General features: G+C 47.9%; 2 protein-coding genes across 2 annotated transcripts in view; one reads left to right on the forward strand and one right to left on the reverse strand.

Moving 5' to 3' along the window:
* Positions 1–11,356, reverse strand: part of LOC138373240 (mediator of DNA damage checkpoint protein 1-like) — a 62,216-nt gene extending 50,860 nt beyond the window's left edge. The window contains exon 1 of the mRNA XM_069339279.1: positions 11,250–11,356. Coding sequence (XP_069195380.1) covers positions 11,250–11,356 — 107 coding nt within the window. The remainder of the gene's footprint in view (positions 1–11,249) is intronic.
* A 614-nt stretch (positions 11,357–11,970) lies between these two features.
* On the forward strand, positions 11,971–22,934 carry LOC138373241 (splicing factor 3A subunit 2-like). The gene is made up of 2 exons (XM_069339281.1): positions 11,971–12,837; positions 22,854–22,934. The coding sequence occupies exons 1-2, from the start codon at positions 11,971–11,973 to the stop codon at positions 22,932–22,934; spliced, it is 948 nt and encodes a 315-aa protein (XP_069195382.1).
* Positions 22,935–22,956: the final 22 nt, after the last annotated feature.

The following is a 22,956-nucleotide window of genomic DNA, read 5'->3' on the forward strand; positions in this document are numbered from 1 at the left end:
TTACCTATGTTACCTTACCGTACCTTACCTATCTTACCTAACCTAACTTTACCTATGTTACCTTACCTTACCTTACCTAACTTATATAACTTGTCTTACTTATCCTATCCTAACCTAACTTGTCTTACCTAACTTAATCTTACATTCCCAAACTGATGTATCCTAACTTATCTAGTCCAACCAGACATGCTCTAACTTACATAAGTATTCCTTCTTGTCTTTTGTGTTTCGTCAATCATTGTCTCATATTCATTTACTCATTTCAAGGGATAATTTCTCAAATGGACGTTTTTGCATTTCAAGTGCTATTTGTTTAAGATTGGGTATTTAACCATTTCAAACAAATGGACGTTTTTGCATTTCAAGTGTTATTTGTTTAAGATTGGGTATTTAACCATTTCAAAGGTTTTTCTTATATATGGGAACTTACTCGTTTCAAGGGTCAATTTCTCAAATGGTCATTTTTGCAGATCAAGGGTTATTTGTTAAAGTTCATCAAGTTGCTCATAAGTTGTATTTATTATGTTTGTTATCATTTATTCTTATTCCCCAACCCCTTAACCTAACCTCTTGTAATCTTAGTGTATTTAGTGGGTTCTATCATATGTTCTTATTCCCCAACCCTTTAACCTAACCTTTCAGATGTAGTTTATTGTGTTTTTTGACGTATTTGTTGAATATATTATCCTTTTCCTAACCTTTCAGATGTAGCTTTGTTTCTCCTTTTTGTATATTTTTACCCAAACCTTCTTTCCTTCTTTTACTTTGATTCTCCTACTCCTTCTAACCCTCCTTTTCTATCTCTCTCCCTTATTCTCTCTCTTCCTCCCCCTCTCTCTCCCTCATTTGCTCAAATGCTCTCTTGTTTCTCAAATTCAAGTCTTATTGCTCCCACTCTCACACCCTCACTCTCATTCACTTAGTTTTTCTTTTTCTCAATTCAAGTCTTAGTGCTCCCATGCCCACACTCTCTCTCATTCTCTCTTCTTTGGTCCCATTCTCTTCCGCCCCCTCTCTCTTACTCCTTGCTCTTCTTTCATGCTCTCACTCCCTTGAGCTCTTGTTTCTCAATTTCAAGTCTTAGTAGATCTGATTCTTTACTATTGTAATTTTTATTATTACTATGATAAAGAATGAACTTATATGTGAAAACAAAGTAAAGAAGGAAAGAAGGTTTGGGTAAAAAGGTTAGGAAAAGGATAATATATTCAACAAATACGTCAAAAAACACAATAAACTACATCTGAAAGGTTAGGTTAAAGGGTTGGGGAATAAGAACATATGATAGAACCCACTAAATACACTAAGATTACAAGAGGTTAGGTTAAGGGGTTGGGGAATAAGAATAAATGATAACAAACATAATAAATACAACTTATGAGCAACTTGATGAACTTTAACAAATAACCCTTGATCTGCAAAAATGACCATTTGAGAAATTGACCCTTGAAACGAGTAAGTTCCCATATATAAGAAAAACCTTTGAAATGGTTAAATACCCAATCTTAAACAAATCACACTTGAAATGCAAAAACGTCCATTTGAGAAATTATCCCTTGAAATGAGTAAATGCCCATATATAAGAAAAACCTTTGAAATGGTTAAATACCCAATCTTAAACAAATAGCACTTGAAATGCAAAAACGTCCATTTGAGAAATTATCCCTTGAAATGAGTAAATGAATATGAGACAATGATTGACGAAACACAAAAGACAAGAAGGAATACTTATGTAAGTTAGAGCATGTCTGGTTGGACTAGATAAGTTAGGATACATCAGTTTGGGAATGTAAGATTAAGTTAGGTAAGACAAGTTAGGTTAGGATAGGATAAGTAAGACAAGTTATATAAGTTAGGTAAGGTAAGGTAAGGTAAGGTAACATAGGTAAAGTTAGGTTAGGTAAGATAGGTAAGGTACGGTAAGGTAACATAGGTAAAGTTAGGTTATGCAGGTTAAGTTAGGTAAGATAGGTAAAGTAAGGTAACATAGGTAAAGTTAGGTTATGCAGGTAAAGTTAGGTAAGATAGGTAAGGTAAGGTAAGGTAAGGTTAAGCAGGTTAAGTTAGGTAAGGTAGGAAAGGTAAGTTATGTTAGGATAGGTAAAGTTAGATAAGATAGGGAAGGTAAGGTAAGTTATGTTAGGATAGGTAAAGTTAGGTTATGAAGGTTAAGTTAGGTAACATAGGTAAAGTTAGGTTAGGTTAAGTAAGATAGGTAAGGTAAGGTAAAGGTAAAGTTAGGTTATGCAGGTTAAGTTAGGTAAGATAGGTAAAGTTAGGTAAGATAGGTAAGGTAAGGTAAGTTATGTTAGGATAGGTAAAGCTAGGTTTAGGAACGTTACGTTAACTAAGTAACATTGTGTGGAGAGGATAGGTTACGTAGGTTTGAACAGTGTAGATCAGAGAACAGTTTAAAAGGTAAAATGTCTAAGAAAATATATTTTAACAGAAGTGTACGTTTGATATGAAAAGCTGAACTAGTTACATTTTGGAGAGAAATTTTATGACTGAAGATGTCTTAAAGAATAACATGATGGAAGAAGGAGAGTTTCTTTGAATAACAAAGGTGTCTTAGAGAACAACTTTGGGAGAACGAAGGTGAATTAGAGATCGCTTTGATGACTCTGAGAATAACTTTGGTCAATGAATATGGATTGGAAAGTTTCTCTAATGAACGAAGGTGACTTAGAGATTAACTTTTATGACTCTGAGAATAACTTTTATGTCTTAGAGAACAACTTTGATGAGCAAGATTAACTTTAGATGTCTCTGAGAATAACTTTTATAACATAGAAATTAACTTTAGATGTCTCTGAAAATATCTTTGATGACTTCGAGAATAACATTTGATGACTCTGAGAACAAGTTTGATAGCTCTGAGAATAACTTTAGATGTCTCTGAAAATAACTTTGATGAAAGAAGATGTCTTAAAGAATAACATGATGGAAGAAGGAGAGTTTCTTTGGTGAACGAAGGTGTCTTAGAGAACAACTTTGGGAGAACAAAGGTGAATTAGAGATTACTTTGATGACTCTGAGAATAACTTTAGATGTCTCTGAAAATAACTTTGATGAAAGAAGATGTCTTAGATTAACTTTGATGACTTTGAAAACAAGTTTGATGAATTGGAGAATGTCTTTGAGAACATGAGTAGTATTTTGTTAGCTCAGAGAATAACTTTTTGATGACATAGAGAATAACTTTGATGTCTTAGAGAAGAACATTGATGGCTTAGAGAGAATATCTTTGATGAAAGATGATGTCTTGGATTAACTTTGACGTCTCTTGGATTAACTTTGATGACTGAGAGTGAGTTAGAGATTACCTTTGTTAACTCAGAGAATAACTTTGATGAACAAAGATGTTTTGGAAAGTTTCTCTGAAGAACGAAGGTGACTCTGAGAATAACTTTTGTTAGCTCTTTGAATAACTTTGATGCCTTTGAGAATGACTTCTGAGAACATGGGTAGTATTTGAATGCGTCTTTGATGTAATGAAAAGTAACTTTGATGACTTAGAGAGAATATCTTTGATGAAAGATGATGTCTTAGAATAACTTTGATGACTTTGAGAACAAGTTTGTTAGCTCTGAGAAAGACTTTGTTGTCTTAGAGATTAACTTTGAGGAGTTAGAGAATGTCTTTGATGAATGGAAGTGAGTTAGAGAATAACATAACATGACTGAGAATAACTTTTATGAACAAAGTGAGTTACAAAATAACTTTGATGACTCTGTGAATAACATTTGATGACTTTGAGAACAAGTTTGATAGCTCAGAATAACTTTGTGGACAAAGTGAGTTACAAAATAACTTTGATGACTCTGTGAATAACATTTGATGTCTTTGAGAACAAGTTTGATAGCTCAGAATAACTTTGTGGACAAGAGATTAACTTTAATGAACAAAGACGTCTTAGAAAGTTTCTCTGATGAATGAAAAGGATGTCTTTGAGTGCAACTTTGATGTCTTTGAGTAAGTCCTTGATGTCTCGAAGAGTGTCTTTGACTATATTTCTTACTTAACGACATATAATTTAGTTAGGAACAACGATGAATATGACTATTCTAGCGAAGTGAAAGGTTACTTTAGTTAAGAACAGTGTTGAACGAGGCTATTTCTGACTATTTTAAAATGAGAGAAGTGATATTTCAGTTAAGAAATGACAAGGAAACATGATGAAGTAACTATTTTTTAGTTGACCGATGAATACTTTTAGTTATGGAAAAAGACAAGACATGACGAAAGTGGCTATTTTAGTGCTCAACAAAGTATAAAATGTCAGTTAAGAATGACGATGATAGATATCTGTGACTATATTTTCTTATTTGACGAAAACATAATGGTTGTTACGAAATGATGAACGAGACTATTTTTAGTTGACCGATGAATACTTTTAGTTGAGCAAAAGACAAAACATGATGAACATGACTTTTTCTGATGATTGGCGGATAATTTTTAGATAAGAAATGACAATGAAACATGAAGAACACGGTTATTTTCTGATGACTGGGGAATAAGTTTAGTTAAGAAATGATGAAAGTGACTTTTTCTGATGATTGGCAGATAATTTTAGTTATGAAATGACAATGAAACATGATGAACACGGTTATTTTCTGATGAATGGGGAATATGTTTAGTTAAGAAATGATGAAAGTTATTATTTTTAGTTGATTGACGATGGATAAAAGCTAGTTATGAACAGTTTTGGAAAGTATCCTTTGACAATTTTTTCTTGATGAAACATAGCGCCTGTTAAGAAAGTGCTGAAAAAAGTTTCCTTTGACAATTTTTAGCTAAGAGAAAGGTTGTTTTAGTTAAGAACAGTGTTGAACGAGGCTATTTCTGACTATTTTTAGTTGACTGGATAATAAGTTTAGTTGAGAAATGACGAAAGTGACTATGTTTTTTAGTTGATTGGCGAAAGATTTTTTAGTTATGAAATGACAATGAAACATGAAGAACACGGTTATTTTCTGATGACTAGGGAATAAGTTTAGTTATGAACAGTGTTGGAAAGATTCCTTTGACAATTTTTTTGGTTGATTGGATAATAAGTTAGTTGAGAAATGAGGAAAGTGACTATGTTTCAGTTGATTGGCGAAAGATTTTTAGTTAAGAAGTTACAAGAAAGGTTTGTCTTTGTAAATTTGGAACTGAATAAAGTGTAGATTTGTTTAAGAACATGGCTGGTAGAACTATTAAGTTGACTACGAGAATTACTTTGACATAGTTTTTGCAAATAAAAACTTGGTGACTAAAATTGTTGAGGAAACTGTATTGCTGATGCTAATATTTGACAAAGAACTAGTTAGTGAATGGAAGAAACAAAGAACATAAAAAAATTGAGGTTAAGTAAGGGAATGAACACAGTGAACATACGGTGAACACAGAAAACACGTAAGAAAAAGTTGATGAATAGAGTGAACATGCAGGGAATAAGAACTTATAGAGAATATGAAGACATGATAAGGAACATAGGGAATACAAAGAATGAACACTGAACGTGTGAAGAACAAGCTAAGAACATTGAGAACATGAATATTGAGTATAAAAAGTTATACAGAGAACATATGATGCACATGAAAATATGACAAAGAACATAGTGAACATACGGGGAAAATGGCAGAAAAAATTTGAACTGAGCTTGCTGTGAACATTTATAGAACATGGAATGAACACAGAAAACATGGAAAAAATGTGAAGAACACAGCTGAATATAGAGAAAATATGCAAATACAGGGGGACAAGAGCTGGAGCTCTGTAACTGACTTGATCTTATTTACTACGTCTGAAATATGACTGTTTAAAATTTCAGGGGGATTGGACTGTTAGTAGCGAAAATGTGGTCTCTGTCAAATTTGGGTCTTTAATTGGACTCTGATTAATTTCGATCATGAACTGGACTCTGAATATTTTGGCACAAAGTAGACTCTGGCGAATTTTGCTAGAAAACTGGACTCTGATGAATTTCGATCAAGAACTGGACTCTGTCAAATTTTCACAGATTACAGGACACTGATGAAATTTGCTAGAAAACTGGACTCTGATGAATTTCGATCAAGAACTGGACTCTGTCAAATTTTCACAGATTACAGGACACTGATGAAATTTGCTAGAAAACTGGACTCTGATGAATTTTGCTATTAAAGTAGACTCTGTTCATTTTTAGGTATAAAATGGTCTCTGACGAAAATTGGGTATAAAATGGACTCTGTCAAATTTTCACAGATTACAGGACACTGATGAAATTTGCTCTCAAAGTAGACTCTGGCGAATTTCTGTTGATAATTGGACTCTGATGAAATATGAGCTGAATACTGTCTCTGACTAATTTTGCTCACAAAGTAGTCTCTGACGAATTTCTGTTGATAATTGGACTCTGATGAAATATGAGCTAAATACTGTCTCTGACTAATTTTGCTCACAAAGTAGACTCTGACGAATTTTGCTCTCAAAGTGGACTCTGTTCATTTTTAGGTATAAACTGGACTCTGATGAAATATGAGCTTAAAACCGGGCTCTGTTCAATTTGGTCTTTACAGATGAAATAGCCGTAAATGGATATAAAACTAAGTGTTATGGATAAGTTGTCTGTTTTCCTTAACAAAACATCTAAGACAATATTCTCTGAAAATGATCCTTTTACAAATTCGGTCATAAATATATAAATAAACTTCTATGATTATTTGAAACTCTGAAAATAGTTGTAAGGAAATAGGAGGAGGAGAGAGAGAGAGAGAGGAGGGATGGTCGAGATATTATGAAGAAGATAAGATAAGATAAGAGGTCTGGCTGGCCGGGCGTAAAGTAAATAAAGGTGACGCGACAGATTGCGAGGTAAGGGGGTGTGATGTACGAGACTTGAAAACCATGACTTACACAGGTGATTTTCTAAATTTATATGAATAACTATGGCTTACATAGACGATTTTGTAAGTTGAAAACATGTAAAATATGTCCGTAGAGTTCTCCTGGAAACCCTAAGCGCTACATACGATACTTGAATTTGTCCCATAAGGCCTTAACAAACTTCTATGTCTCGGAAATTATTTTTCTCATAAGAACTTTAACAAACTTGTATGACATTATTTTTCATTATACGAATTCCCTAATTCCAAATCTGTGACTCCCCAAATTCACCTGAAAACCATGGCAACACACAGGCCCTTTTCCCCCCCCCCAAATTCACCTGAAAACCATGGCAACGCACAGGCCCCTTTTTTCCCCAGAAAAAAAAAGGGGCCTGTGCGTTGCCATCCCTACTACTCCTGCTACCTCTGACCTGCTGCCGCCGACCTGCTGCCTCCAGCCTGCTGCTTCCGACCTGCTGCCTCAGACCTGCTGCCTACAACGTGCTACCTTAGACCTGCTGCCTTCGACCTGCGTCCTCCGACCTGCTGCCTCCGACCTGCTGCCTCCGACCTGCTGCCTCCGACCTGCTGCCTCCGACCTGCTGCCACCAACCTGTTGCCTCCGACCTGCTGCCACCAACCTGTTGCCTCCGACCTGCTACCTTCGACCTGCGTCCTCCAACCTGCTGCCTCCAACCTGTTGCCTCCGACCTGCTGCCTCCGACCTGCTGCCTCCGACCGGCTGTCTCAGACTTGCTGCCTCCAACCTGCTGCATCCGACCTGCTGCCTCCAACCTGTTGCCTCCAACCTGCTGCCTCCGACCTGCTGCCTCCGACCTGCTGCCTCCAACCTGTTGCCTCCGACCTGCTGCCATCAACCTGTTCCCTCCAACCTGCTGCCTCCGACCTGCTGCCTCCGACCTGCTGCCTCCAACCTGCTGCCTCCAACCTGCTGCCACCAACCTGCTGCCTCCAACCTGTTGCCTCCAACCTGCTGCCTCCGACCTGCTGCCTCCGACCTGCTGCCTCCAACCTGTTGCCTCCGACCTGCTGCCATCAACCTGTTCCCTCCAACCTGCTGCCTCCGACCTGCTGCCTCCGACCTGCTGCCTCCAACCTGCTGCCTCCAACCTGCTGCCTCCAACCTGCTGCCTCCAACCTGCTGCCTCCAACCTGCTGCCACCAACCTGCTGCCACCAACCTGCTGCACCGAACTGCTGCCTCCAACCTGCTGCCACCAACCTGCTGCCACCAACCTGCTGCCTCCAACCTGCTGCCACCAACCTGCTGCCACCAACCTGCTGCCTCCAACCTGCTGCTACCAACCTGCTGCCACCAACCTGCTGCCACCAAACTGCTGCCACCAACCTGCTGCCAGCAACCTGCTGCCACCATCCTGCTGCCTCCAACCTGCTGCCACCAACCTGCTGCCTCCAACCTGCTGCCACCAACCTGCTGCCACCAACCTGCTGCCACCAACCTGCTGCCTCCAACTTGCTGCCACCAACTTGCTGCCACCAACCTGCTGCCTCCAACCTGCTGCCTCCAACCTGCTGCATCCGAAATGCTGCCTCCAACCTGCTGCCACCATCCTGCTGCCACCAACCTGCTGCCTCCAACCTGCTACATCCGAACTGCTGCCTCCAACCTGCTGCCACCAACCTGCTGCCACCAACCTGCTGCCTCCAACCTGCTGCCACCGACCTGCTGCCACCAACCTGCTGCGTCCGAACTGCTGCCTCCAACCTGCTGCCACCAACCTGCTGCCACCAACCTGCTGCATCCGAACTGCTGCCTCCAACCTGCTGCCACCGACCTGCTGCCACCAACGTGCTGCATTCGAACTGCTGCCTCCAACCTGCTGCCACCAACCTGCTGCCACCAACCTGCTGCCTCCGACCTGCTGCCTCCGACCTGCTGCCTCCGACCTGCTGCCTCCGACCTGCTGCCTCCAACCTGCTACCTCCGACCTGTTGCCTCCGACCTGCTGCCTCCGACCTGCTGCATCCGACCTGCTGCCTCCAACCTGCTACCTCCAACCTGCTACCTCCGACCTGCTGCCTCCAACCTGCTTCCTCCAACCTGCTACCTCCGACCTGCTGCCTCCAACCTGCTACCTCCAACCTCCTACCTCTGACCTGCTGCCTCCGACCTGCTGCATCCGACCTGCTGCCTCCAACCTGCTACCTCCAACCTGCTACCTCCGACCTGCTGCCTCCAACCTTCTTCCTCCAACCTGCTACCTCCGACCTGCTGCCTCCGACCAGCTGCATGCGACCTGCTGCCTCAGACTTGCTACCTCCGGCCTGCTGTCTCCAACAAGCTACCTCTGACCTGCTGCCGCCGACCTGCTGCCTCCAGCCTGCTGCTTCCGAACTGCTGCCTCAGACCTGCTGCCTACAACCTGCTACCTCCGACCTGCTGCCTTCGACCTGCGTCCTCCGACCTGCTGCCTCCGACCTGCTGCCTCCAACCTGCTACCTCCATCCTGCTACCTCCGACCTGCTGCCTCCGACCTGCTGCATCCGACCTGCTGCCTCAGACTTGCTACCTCCGGCCTGCTGTCTCCAACCTGCTACCTCTGACCTGCTGCCGCCGACCTTGTTCCTCCATCCTGCTGCTTCCGACCTGCTGCCTCAGACCTGCTGCCTCCAGCTAGCCTGCTGCTTCCGACCTGCTGCCTCAGACCTGCTGCCTACAACCTGCTACCTCCGACCTGCTGCCTTCGACCTGCGTCCTCCGACCTGCTGCCTCCGACCTGCTGCCTCCGACCTGCTGCCTCCGACCTGCTGCCTCCGACCTGCTGCCACCAACCTGTTGCCTCCGACCTGCTGCCACCAACCTGTTGCCTCCGACCTGCTGCCTTCGACCTACGTCCTCCAACCTGCTGCCTCCAACCTGTTGCCTCCGACCTGCTGCCTCCGACCTGCTGCCTCCGACCGGCTGTCTCAGACTTGCTGCCTCCAACCTGCTGCATCCGACCTGCTGCCTCCAACCTGTTGCCTCCAACCTGCTGCCTCCGACCTGCTGCCTCCGACCTGCTGCCTCCAACCTGTTGCCTCCGACCTGCTGCCATCAACCTGTTCCCTCCAACCTGCTGCCTCCGACCTGCTGCCTCCGACCTGCTGCCTCCAACCTGTTGTCTCCGACCTGCTGCCTCCAACCTGCTGCCACCAACCTGTTGCCTCCAACCTGCTGCCTCCGACCTGCTGCCTCCGACCTGCTGCCTCCAACCTGCTGCCTCCAACCTGCTGCCTCCAACCTGCTGCCTCCAACCTGCTGCCTCCAACCTGCTGCCACCAACCTGCTGCCACCAACCTGCTGCACCGAACTGCTGCCTCCAACCTGCTGCCACCAACCTGCTGCCACCAACCTGCTGCCTCCAACCTGCTGCCACCAACCTGCTGCCACCAACCTGCTGCCTCCAGCCTGCTGCTACCAACCTGCTGCCACCAACCTGCTGCCTCCAACCTGCTGCCTCCAACCTGCTACCACCAACCTGCTGCCACCAACCTGCTGCCTCCAACCTGCTGCCACCAACCTGCTGCCTCCAACCTGCTGCCACCAACCTGCTGCCACCAACCTACTGCCACCAACCTGCTGCCTCCAACCTGCTGCCACCAACCTGCTGCCAAAAACCTGCTGCCTCCAACCTGCTGCCACCAACCTGCTGCCACCAACCTGCTGCCTCCAACCTGCTGCCTCCAACCTGCTGCCACCAACCTGCTGCCACCAACCTGCTGCCTCCAACCTGCTGCCACCAACCTGCTGCCTCCAACCTGCTGCCACCAACCTGCTGCCACCAACCTGCTGCCACCAACCTGCTGCCTCCAACCTGCTGCCACCAACCTGCTGCCACCAACCTGCTGCCTCCAACCTGCTGCCACCAACCTGCTGCCACCAACCTGCTGCCTCCAACCTGCTGCCTCCAACCTGCTGCCATCAACCTGCTGCCACCAACCTGCTGCCTCCAACCTGCTGCCACCAACCTGCTGCCTCAAACCTGCTGCCACCAACTTGCTGCCACCAACCTGCTGCCACCGACCTGCTGCCTCCAACCTGCTGCCACCAACCTGCTGCCTCCAACCTGCTGTCACCAACCTGCTGCCACCAACCTGCAGCTACCAACCTGCTGCCACCAACCTGCTGCCACCAACCTGCTGCCACCAACCTGCTGTCACCAGCCTGCTGCCACCAACCTGCTGCCACCAACCTGCTGCCACCAACCTGCTGCCACCAACCTGCTGCCTCCAACCTGCTGCCACCAACCTGCTGCCACCAACCTGCTGCCACCAAACTGCTGCCACCAACCTGCTGCCACCAACCTGCTGCCACCATCCTGCTGCCTCCAACCTGCTGCTACCAACCTGCTGCCTCCAACCTGCTGCCACCAACCTGCTGCCACCAACCTGCTGCCACCAACCTGCTGCCTCCAACTTGCTGCCACCAACTTGCTGCCACCAACCTGCTGCCTCCAACCTGCTGCCTCCAACCTGCTGCATCCGAAATGCTGCCTCCAACCTGCTGCCACCATCCTGCTGCCACCAACCTGCTGCCTCCAACCTGCTACATCCGAACTGCTGCCTCCAACCTGCTGCCACCAACCTGCTGCCACCAACCTGCTGCCTCCAACCTGCTGCCACCGACCTGCTGCCACCAACCTGCTGCGTCCGAACTGCTGCCTCCAACCTGCTGCCACCAACCTGCTGCCACCAACCTGCTGCATCCGAACTGCTGCCTCCAACCTGCTGCCAACGACCTGCTGCCTCCGACCTGCTGCCTCCGACCTGCTGCCTCCAACCTGCTACCTCCGACCTGTTGCCTCCGACCTGCTGCCTCCGACCTGCTGCATCCGACCTGCTGCCTCCAATCTGCTACCTCCAACCTGCTACCTCCGACCTGCTGCCTCCAACCTGCTTCCTCCAACCTGCTACCTCCGACCTGCTGCCTCCAACCTGCTACCTCCAACCTCCTACCTCTGACCTGCTGCCTCCGACCTGCTGCATCCGACCTGCTGCCTCCAACCTGCTACCTCCAACCTGCTACCTCCGACCTGCTGCCTCCAACCTGCTTCCTCCAACCTGCTACCTCCGACCTGCTGCCTCCGACTTGCTGCATGCGACCTGCTGCCTCAGACTTGCTACCTCCGGCCTGCTGTCTCCAACAAGCTACCTCTGACCTGCTGCCGCCGACCTGCTGCCTCCAGCCTGCTGCTTCCGAACTGCTGCCTCAGACCTGCTGCCTACAACCTGCTACCTCCGACCTGCTGCCTTCGACCTGCGTCCTCCGACCTGCTGCCTCCGACCTGCTGCCTCCAACCTGCTACCTCCATCCTGCTACCTCCGACCTGCTGCCTCCGACCTGCTGCATCCGACCTGCTGCCTCAGACTTGCTACCTCCGGCCTGCTGTCTCCAACCTGCTACCTCTGACCTGCTGCCGCCGACCTTGTTCCTCCATCCTGCTGCTTCCGACCTGCTGCCTCAGACCTGCTGCCTCCAGCTAGCCTGCTGCTTCCGACCTGCTGCCTCAGACCTGCTGCCTACAACCTGCTACCTCCGACCTGCTGCCTTCGACCTGCGTCCTCCGACCTGCTGCCTCCGACCTGCTGCCTCCGACCTGCTGCCTCCGACCTGCTGCCTCCGACCTGCTGCCACCAACCTGTTGCCTCCGACCTGCTGCCACCAACCTGTTGCCTCCGACCTGCTGCCTTCGACCTACGTCCTCCAACCTGCTGCCTCCAACCTGTTGCCTCCGACCTGCTGCCTCCGACCTGCTGCCTCCGACCGGCTGTCTCAGACTTGCTGCCTCCAACCTGCTGCATCCGACCTGCTGCCTCCAACCTGTTGCCTCCAACCTGCTGCCTCCGACCTGCTGCCTCCGACCTGCTGCCTCCAACCTGTTGCCTCCGACCTGCTGCCATCAACCTGTTCCCTCCAACCTGCTGCCTCCGACCTGCTGCCTCCGACCTGCTGCCTCCAACCTGTTGTCTCCGACCTGCTGCCTCCAACCTGCTGCCACCAACCTGTTGCCTCCAACCTGCTGCCTCCGACCTGCTGCCTCCGACCTGCTGCCTCCAACCTGCTGCCTCCAACCTGCTGCCTCCAACCTGCTGCCTCCAACCTGCTGCCTCCAACCTGCTGCCACCAACCTGCTGCCACCAACCTGCTGCACCGAACTGCTGCCTCCAACCTGCTGCCACCAACCTGCTGCCACCAACCTGCTGCCTCCAACCTGCTGCCACCAACCTGCTGCCACCAACCTGCTGCCTCCAGCCTGCTGCTACCAACCTGCTGCCACCAACCTGCTGCCTCCAACCTGCTGCCTCCAACCTGCTACCACCAACCTGCTGCCACCAACCTGCTGCCTCCAACCTGCTGCCACCAACCTGCTGCCTCCAACCTGCTGCCACCAACCTGCTGCCACCAACCTACTGCCACCAACCTGCTGCCTCCAACCTGCTGCCACCAACCTGCTGCCAAAAACCTGCTGCCTCCAACCTGCTGCCACCAACCTGCTGCCACCAACCTGCTGCCTCCAACCTGCTGCCTCCAACCTGCTGCCACCAACCTGCTGCCACCAACCTGCTGCCTCCAACCTGCTGCCACCAACCTGCTGCCTCCAACCTGCTGCCACCAACCTGCTGCCACCAACCTGCTGCCACCAACCTGCTGCCTCCAACCTGCTGCCACCAACCTGCTGCCACCAACCTGCTGCCTCCAACCTGCTGCCACCAACCTGCTGCCACCAACCTGCTGCCTCCAACCTGCTGCCTCCAACCTGCTGCCATCAACCTGCTGCCACCAACCTGCTGCCTCCAACCTGCTGCCACCAACCTGCTGCCTCAAACCTGCTGCCACCAACTTGCTGCCACCAACCTGCTGCCACCGACCTGCTGCCTCCAACCTGCTGCCACCAACCTGCTGCCTCCAACCTGCTGCCACCAACCTGCTGCCACCAACCTGCAGCTACCAACCTGCTGCCACCAACCTGCTGCCACCAACCTGCTGCCACCAACCTGCTGTCACCAGCCTGCTGCCACCAACCTGCTGCCACCAACCTGCTGCCACCAACCTGCTGCCACCAACCTGCTGCCTCCAACCTGCTGCCACCAACCTGCTGCCACCAACCTGCTGCCACCAAACTGCTGCCACCAACCTGCTGCCACCAACCTGCTGCCACCAACCTGCTGCCTCCAACCTGCTGCCACCAACCTGCTGCCTCCAACCTGCTGCCACCAACCTGCTGCCACCAACCTGCTGCCACCAACCTGCTGCCTCCAACCTGCTGCCACCAACTTGCTGCCACCAACCTGCTGCCTCCAACCTGCTGCCACCAACTTGCTGCCACCAACCTGCTGCCTCCAACCTGCTGCCTCCACCCTGCTGCATCCGAACTGCTGCCTCCAACCTGCTGCCACCATCCTGCTGCCACCAACCTGCTGCCTCCAACCTGCTACATCCGAACTGCTGCCTCCAACCTGCTGCCACCAACCTGCTGCCACCAACCTGCTGCCTCCAACCTGCTGCCACCGACCTGCTGCCACCAACCTGCTGCGTCCGAACTGCTGCCTCCAAGGCTTAATTTCACCTTAGCAACGGTTTCTCACTATTTCCGACATACCAACGATATATAACAGCTCCAAAGTGCGGCTCGCTCGGCCCCCACTTGGCGTGCACATGGCCCACGCTGGCCCACATTCCCCCGCGCTAGTTTCCCTCGCCACTCTGAATAATCCGCACTACGAACACTGCACTTGTTTTGGTTCCCGATGCTTCAGTGGTCCAGACTTGCATCTTAGCCGTCTCTCGTTGCACAAATCTGGAAAGAAAGAAATAAACCCCACATGTGCCCCACAATGGCCTAGTCCCTTTAATTAACTAACTCCTCTGACCTGGTCTCACCTGACCCTTCTTTCCTCCGTCTAGTAACCACCGTTCTCAACACAACCCGACGTCTACCATTTCCCGAACATTCCCTCACCAACTAAACCAGTAACACACTTCCTTCATCTCTCAAAGTGTTCCAAAACCTGTTTGCGCTGCCACCAAATATGTCGTGTACCAATTCCCTAACATTCCCTCACCAACCAAACCAGGAACACTATGAGGGGGACAGATGGAAGGTCTTTAAAGGACGTCGGGTTTTGTCATTTAATTACAAAGAATAGACTCTGACAAATAATAACATATTAACATACTCTATTAGGTAAATACACTTCCAATAACCATAGACCACTTGACCTCCGCGGTCACCACTTGCACTCGTAACTTCCGCCTAAGTCCCTAATACGGAATGATTACTACAACGCTCCACACCCGGTTAGTCTTTCATTCAATACTCACATACTGCAGACTTAACTTGGTCACTAAGATCACATCAGGCTCTCACATAGCTGTCTGCTACACTTCGCTGCTGCCACAAACGGAGACCTCGGAGGACTTGCCAGTTCCACTCCCACAACAAGACTGTCTCCAGTCAGCCATGGCCTCAAACATTTCACCATGCCTCTCAAGGAAGGTATAATCCGATTAACCTTATCCCTAGAAGCGGTAACCCTGTTCCTAGAAGCCTGAGTCCTCTTTCCAGGAATTATTAGTTTGGCTAAGCAGCTGCGGTCTTAATCCCTTGACCTTTCTTAGATATGTGATCCATAGTCTGTCTACTTAACATGTACTTCCAATCATCATTCGTTAAGTGTTGTAGTAATGATCCTCTAGCTAATAATCCCTACTAACTTGTGGATTACAACAGCTGTATCATATATACATTTAAAACTGTGTATGAGTCAGCCTCTACCGCATCACTGCCTAATGCATTCCACCTGTTAACTACTCTGACAATGAAAAAGTTCTTTCTAATGTCCCTGTGGCTCATTTGGGTACTCAGTTTCCACCTGTGTCCCCTTGTTTGCATACCACCAGTGTTGAATAGTTTATCATTGTTTACCCTGTCAATTCCCCTGAGGATTTTGTAGGTAGTGATCATGTCTCCCCTTACTCTTCTGTCTTCAAGTGTCGTTAGGTGCATTTCCCGCAGCCTTTCCTCGTAACTCATGCCTCTCAGTTCTGGGACTAGTCTAGTGGCATACCTCTGAACTTTTTCCAGCTTTGCCTTGTGCTTGACTAGGTACGGGCTCCATGCTGGGGCCACATACTCCAGGACTAGTCTTACATATGTGGTATACAAGATTCTGAATGATTCCTTACACAGGTTCCTGAAGGCTGTTCTGATGTTAGCCAGCCTTGCATATGCCGCAGACGTTATTCTTTTTATGTGGGCTTCAGGAGACAGGTTTGGTGTGACATCAACTCCTAGATCTTTCTCTCTGTCCGTTTCATTAAGTACTTCATCTCCTATTCTGTATCCTGTGTCTGGCCTGCTGTTTCCACTGCCTAGTTTCATTACTTTGCATTTACTCGGGTTGATTTACTTGGGTTTAGCAACCATTTGTTGGACCAATCATTCAGTTTGTCTAGGTCATCTTGTAGCCTCCTACTATCATCCTCTGTTTCAATCCTCCTCATAATTTTTGCGTCATCAGCAAACATTGAGAGAAACTAGTCTATACCCTCTGGGAGATCATTTATATATATTAGAAACAGTATAGGTCCAAGGACTGTGTGTGTGTGTATTCACCTAGTTGTGGTTGCGGGGGTTGAGCTTTGCTCTTTCGGCCCGCCTCTCAACTGTCAATGAACTGTTTACTAACTACTTTTTTTTCCACACCACACACACACACACCCCAGGAAGCAGCCCATGACAGCTGACTAACTCCCAGGTACCTATTTACTTCTAGGTAACAGGGGCATTCAGGGTGAAAGAAACTTTGGCCATTTGTTTCTGCCTGGTGCGGGAATCGAACCCGCGCCAAATAATTACGAGTCCTGCGCGCTATCCACCAGGCTACCACGCCCCCCACCAGGCTGTGTGTGTGGGTGTGTGTGTGTGTGAGTGTGTGTGTGTGTGTTTGTGTGTGTGTGTGTGTGTGAGTGTGAGTGTGTGTGTGTGTGTGTGTGTGTGTGTGTGTGTGTGTGTGTGTGTGTGTGTGTGTGTGTGTGTGTGTGTGTGTGTGTGTGTGTGTGTGTGTGTGTGTGATTCCCTGAACCCTGCAGGTTCAGGGAATCTTTTGAGGTATGAGGCTTCCATAATGGTTGCTTATTTGGGGAGAAATGTGCATTTGTAAATTTGCAGGGAAGTGGAAAAATCGCGCCCTGGGTACAACAAAATGGCGCCCCCTGGCCTGCAAATCCACCATTTTGTGTGCGGCGCCCGCCGGTCGATGATTGGCCGGCTGAGGTCACATGACTTTATTGACCAATCAGAGCCCACCGCTGGGTCTGTGACGTCACCGGGAGACCTAGCCCGCAGCCTGCAGAGCGCCAGGCGCTCAGAGATATTTGGCGCTTCGTTGAGAGCAGACGTGCACCGATTGAGCTCTCGAGTTCCGACGTCTAGGAGCCTCCTTAAGTGGATATACACAGCCTGACCAGTATATAGTGACTACCAAAGGCTGCAGTACTTCAGGGAAGTGCGAGGAAGCCTATTCCAGCGGTGTTAGGGCACCGTCGATCGTGAGCTGATTAGTCTTGGAGAAGTTGAGAGTTACTATGGCTGGAGGAGTGAGTGACTCGCCGTCAGTGGAACTCCAAAATATTCAGAGCTGTTGTGATGGGATCATGCCCACTAGGAACTCGGAAGGGAGAAGATGCATCCTGATCCATGAGTGAGTAGTCTCGGTGAAGGAGTGCTAGAGGGAACGACATGTGCAGTGACGAGTGGACGAGTCAACGCCCAGGAACTTCACTTAGTGAATGAGCACGGAGATGACGAGGATCTTCATGACTCCTACGGACTGGTGACGCTTCTGGAATGCTGAGGAACGATGTGAGGAGCGGAGTGCCCAGTGAACGGCGAGTGGAGCCCAGGCGTCTGAGGACAGGATATGTTAAGGGAGATCATTTTTCCCTCCCATATTTCCCTTGATTGTTAGTCAAGATAGGCCTATTGTTATGCTTAGGCATTTATTAGAGTGCATACAAGTCATAGGAGTAGATTAGGCTATGGGACAGCACGTATATATCATTCTACTGATTGGTGAAGACAGCGTGTGGCCTGCCTGTGGAGGACTGAAGACCTCTGCTGATGGAGTCGCCCCAGTAAGGGGGAGCCAGGGATCCCTTTAACTCCAGCTGATGCGAGTTGCCGGCGGCCACCAGAGGAATGCTGCTGTCACCATTATTATTATTATTTCCATAAGTCTATATATGTAACCGCCAGATGCAACGGCTGAGGAATTCACAGAACGGATAAGCAAAATTGAGAATAGCCTTGATAATTTGGAGAACCCGATACCTGATATTATCTTCCTAGGTGACTTCAACTTGCCTAGTCTCAGGTGGAAAATAGCAAACAATAATATTATACCAGGAAATCTATCAGGACCTAACCAACCACAGATTAGAGAACTACTTAGATTCTGTGACAAATTTTCACTCAATCAGCAGATATCGGAGCCAACGAGAAATGAAAATATTCTAGATCTGGTCTTTACGAACAATGAAGACATTATCAGAGACATTACGATATCAGATACCACATACTCAGATCACAAACTCATTGAAGTGCAAACGACCATCAATACTCAGAATAGACCTAAAACGTTGATAAAGCGAGAGGGGCTATTCAGTAAATTCAATTTTAATAATAAAAGGATAGACTGGGAGATAATAAACAGGGAACTTACAAACATTCCATGGGGAACTGTTCTAAGTAATACAAGTCCTACAGAAGGAATAGAAAAACTGACTTCAGAAGCGTATCAAGTCTGTCTGAAACATGTTCCTTTGAGGAAAGCCAGAAAGAGATCTAACGTAGAAAGAGAACGCAGACGACACTATAAACGCAGGAAAAAAATAACGGAACTGCTAATGCAGACACGAATTTCCCGTCAAAGAAGGAATAATTTAAATAGGGAGATTGAAGAAATCGAGCGGAAATTGAAACACTCATATGAAACTGAAGAAAGGCAGTTAGAACAGAAAGCAATTCAGGAAATAAAGAAAAATCCAAAATATTTCTTCTCATATGCGAAATCAAAAGCAAAAACCACTGCCAGTATTGGGCCTATTCGTACAAGTGAAGGTTCATACACGGAGGATGACAAAGAAATTAGTGAAATCCTAAAAAAGCAGTATGAGGACATGTTTAGCACTCCAATAAACAACATGAAGGTGGAAGATCCAGACAATTTCTTTATGCGGGATATTCAAACCCCTGTAAATATAACTGATATAAACACGAGCGCACTAAATTTTGAAAAAGAAATTGAAAACATGTCCATGTACTCGGCCCCAGGTCCAGACTCATGGAATTCAATATTTATAAAGAAATGCAAAGTGCCGGTAGCACAGGCACTCAGTATAGTGTGGAGGAAGAGCTTGGACACGGGGGAGATACCAGATGCACTTAAAGTAGCAGACATAGCCCCTCTACACAAGGGAGGGAGCAAAGCATTGACAAAAAATTATAGACCAGTTGCACTAACATCGCACATCATAAAAGTATTTGAGAGAGTGATTAGGAGTCAGGTCACCAATTTCATGGAGACCAATGACCTTCACAACCCAGGCCAACATATATTTCGAGCGGGAAGATCGTGCCTCTCACAGCTACTTGAGCACTACGACAAAGTCACTGAGGCATTAGAAGAGAAACAGAATGCTGATGTGATATACACGGACTTCGCAAAGGCTTTCGATAAATGTGACCATGGCGTGATAGCACACAAAATGAAGTCAATGGGAATAACCGGTAAAGTAGGACGCTGGATACTCAGTTTTCTGTCAAACAGGACTCAGCGAGTAACTGTCAACCATATAAAATCTAGTCCAAGTGCAGTGAAAAGCTCTGTACCTCAGGGTACAGTTCTTGCACCGCTGCTTTTCCTTATTCTCATATCAGATATAGACAAAAATACAAGTCACAGCTTCGTATCATCCTTTGCAGATGACACAAAAATCAGTATGAAAATTACCTCGGCTGAGGACATTGAAAAACTTCGAGCTGATATTAATAAAGTTTTCGACTGGGCATCAGAAAATAACATGATGTTTAACAGTGATAAATTCCAGGTACTCAGGTACGGTAAAAATGAGGACCTTAAACATAATACAGAGTACAAAACACAATCAAATGTACCCATAGTAGGAAAACAGCATGTAAAGGATTTGGGAATAATAATGTCTGACGACCTAACGTTTAAGGAGCATAACCAAGCAAATATGGCGACAGCCAGAAAAATGATAGGATGGATTTCGAGAACTTTCAAATCCAGGGATCCCATCACAATGGTTGTACTCTTCAAGTCACTTGTGTTGTCCCGTCTTGAGTACTGCTCAGTACTCACTTCCCCCTTCAGAGCAGGAGAGATTGCTGAAATAGAGGGAATACAGAGAACATATACGGCACGCATAGACGCAATAAAGCACCTAAATTATTGGGATCGTCTCAAAGCCCTCCAAATGTACTCACTAGAAAGAAGACGAGAGAGATATCAAATAATATACACCTGGAAGATACTGGAGGGCCAAGTACCAAATCTACACAGTAAAATAACAACGTACTGGAGTGAACGACATGGAAGAAAATGTAGAATAGAACCAGTGAAGAGCAGAGGTGCCATAGGCACAATCAGAGAACACTGTATAAACATCAGAGGTCCGCGGTTGTTCAACGTCCTCCCAGCAAGCATAAGAAATATTGCCGGAACAACCGTGGACATTTTCAAGAGGAAACTAGATTTATTCCTCCAAGGAGTGCCGGACCAACCGGGCTGTGGTGGGTATGTGGGCCTGCGGGCCGCTCCAAGCAACAGCCTGGTGGACCAAACTCTCACAAGTCGAGCCTGGCCCCGGGCCGGGCTTGGGGAGTAGAAGAACTCCCAGAACCCCATCAACCAGGTATCAACCAGGTATGTACCTCGTGTGTTTGTCGTTTACTTCGAGTAAACTTTTATGTTATTACTGCTTCTGATGTAACCTCCATCTCACTGAGCTTTGTGGATAAATGATTATACTGTACTGTTACTGGCATTCCATAGAGAGTGAGCCTGAGTTGGCAACACGACTGTACATTTGAATTCTAGTACTGGCAGCATACAGAAAAGCCTTGGGCTGCTGTAAATATTTCATATTTGAACTAATGGCGTTTCTGGGACGCAGAGAGAATTACCCAACTGGCGACCAGAAGGTAAGAGGTGGAAGTGAGGCTACGGCTGGAAGTTCGGCAAATTCTCTGCAAGCATAGGTGGGCAGGCCCGATGGGGGAGTCACATACTGCAGGATTGAGCTTAGCAGTGTGGGCTGGGCCTTCTCCTCTCCCCCTTGGGTCCAAGGTCAAATAGTGGTGGCCAGTCTTGAGGCATGACTAGGAGAGCTCCCTGGGGGTGATATGTGATACCCTTGTGGAGGGGGTGAAGACCCATGGTGTGAGGTTATAGGATCAGTAGCACGATCCCCGGCTGTTTAACTGTAACCTCATATAACACAAGGCCAAGGTGAGCAGCACGTGACAAAATTGGTGACCTTGCCAGGATGTGTTGATCAGGCTACAGTGCTGCCAGGATGTGTTGATCAGGCTACAGTGCTGCCAGGATGTGTTGATCAGGCTACAGTGCTGCCAGGATGTGTTGATCAGGCTACAGTGCTGCCAGGATGCGTTGATCAGGCTACAGTGCTGCCAGGATGCGTTGATCAGGCTACAGTGCTGCCAGGATGTGTTGATCAGGCTACAGTGCTGCCAGGATGTGTTGATCAGGCTACAGTGCTGCCAGGATGCGTTGATCAGGCTACAGTGCTGCCAGGATGCGTTGATCAGGCTACAGTGCTGCCAGGATGCGTTGATCAGGCTACAGTGCTGCCAGGATGTGTTGATCAGGCTACAGTGCTGCCAGGATGTGTTGATCAGGCTACAGTGCTGCCAGGATGTGTTGATCAGGCTACAGTGCTGCCAGGATGTGTTGATCAGGCTACAGTGCTGCCAGGATGCGTTGATCAGGCTACAGTGCTGCCAGGATGTGTTGATCAGGCTACAGTGCTGCCAGGATGTGTTGATCAGGCTACAGTGTTGCCAGGATGTGTTGATCAGGCTACAGTGCTGCCAGGATGTGTTGATCAGGCTACAGTGTTGCCAGGATGTGTTGATCAGGCTACAGTGCTGCCAGGATGCGTTGATCAGGCTACAGTGCTGCCAGGATGTGTTGATCAGGCTACAGTGCTGCCAGGATGTGTTGATCAGGCTACAGTGCTGCCAGGATGTGTTGATCAGGCTACAGTGCTGCCAGGATGTGTTGATCAGGCTACAGTGCTGCCAGGATGTGTTGATCAGGCTACAGTGCTGCCAGGATGTGTTGATCAGGCTATAGTGCTGCCAGGATGTGTTGATCAGGCTACAGTGCTGCCAGAATGTGTTGATCAGGCTATAGTGCTGCCAGGATGTGTTGATCAGGCTAAAGTGTTGCCAAGATACGTTAATCAGGATACAGTGTTGCCCAGATTTCAGGACGGTGTTGCCAGAATTCGCGGACAGTGTTGCCGAGAGTCGAAGACAGTGTTGCCAAAGTACAAATACAGTGTTACCAGTGCCGACTCGTATGTGTGCTGACCTGGCTCTGCATCGCACTTCAACACCCTCTCTAGGTCTGTTGTACACTGGGTCGGAGTTAGGCCGAATGAGCCGACCCGGCAGCGTTTAAAGACTCTTTCTGGTCCTCAAATGAAATGCGCAGCTTATTGCCCAAGAGGTCCCTGTGCTGGCGGATTTCCTCCCCGTCACTTCCGGGTTCCGGACAATCCCGAACCACGTGGGCCTCTTTCCTACATCTGAAGCACTGCATCCATCGCCTGGGGGATGGGGTACGACGACTATGGGGCGATAGGATGGCCTTCGTGAGAGGCCTCAAACCCTCAGTCACCTGGTCCAATCTCCCGTTGATTTCTCAGATACCTGCTACCAAGGTGTCCAATTTCGCCTCCATGTCCATGGAAGATAAAGGACACGAGCCCGCACTCGACGGTCGGTGAGTGCCGATTCCATGGCCTGAGG

The sequence above is a fragment of the Procambarus clarkii genome, chromosome 41, assembly GCF_040958095.1.
Source record: "Procambarus clarkii isolate CNS0578487 chromosome 41, FALCON_Pclarkii_2.0, whole genome shotgun sequence".
NCBI lineage: Eukaryota > Metazoa > Arthropoda > Malacostraca > Decapoda > Cambaridae > Procambarus > Procambarus clarkii.

Excerpts from the sequence above, each read along its gene's own strand:
- LOC138373241 (XM_069339281.1), top strand. The coding sequence starts at position 11,971 with ATGCGACCTGCTGCCTCAGACTTGCTACCTCCGGCCTGCTGTCTCCAA. Across the intron at positions 12,838-22,853 it reads CGACCTGCTGCCTCCAACCT|ATACCTGCTACCAAGGTGTC; the intron begins GTTGTCTCCGAC and ends TTGATTTCTCAG.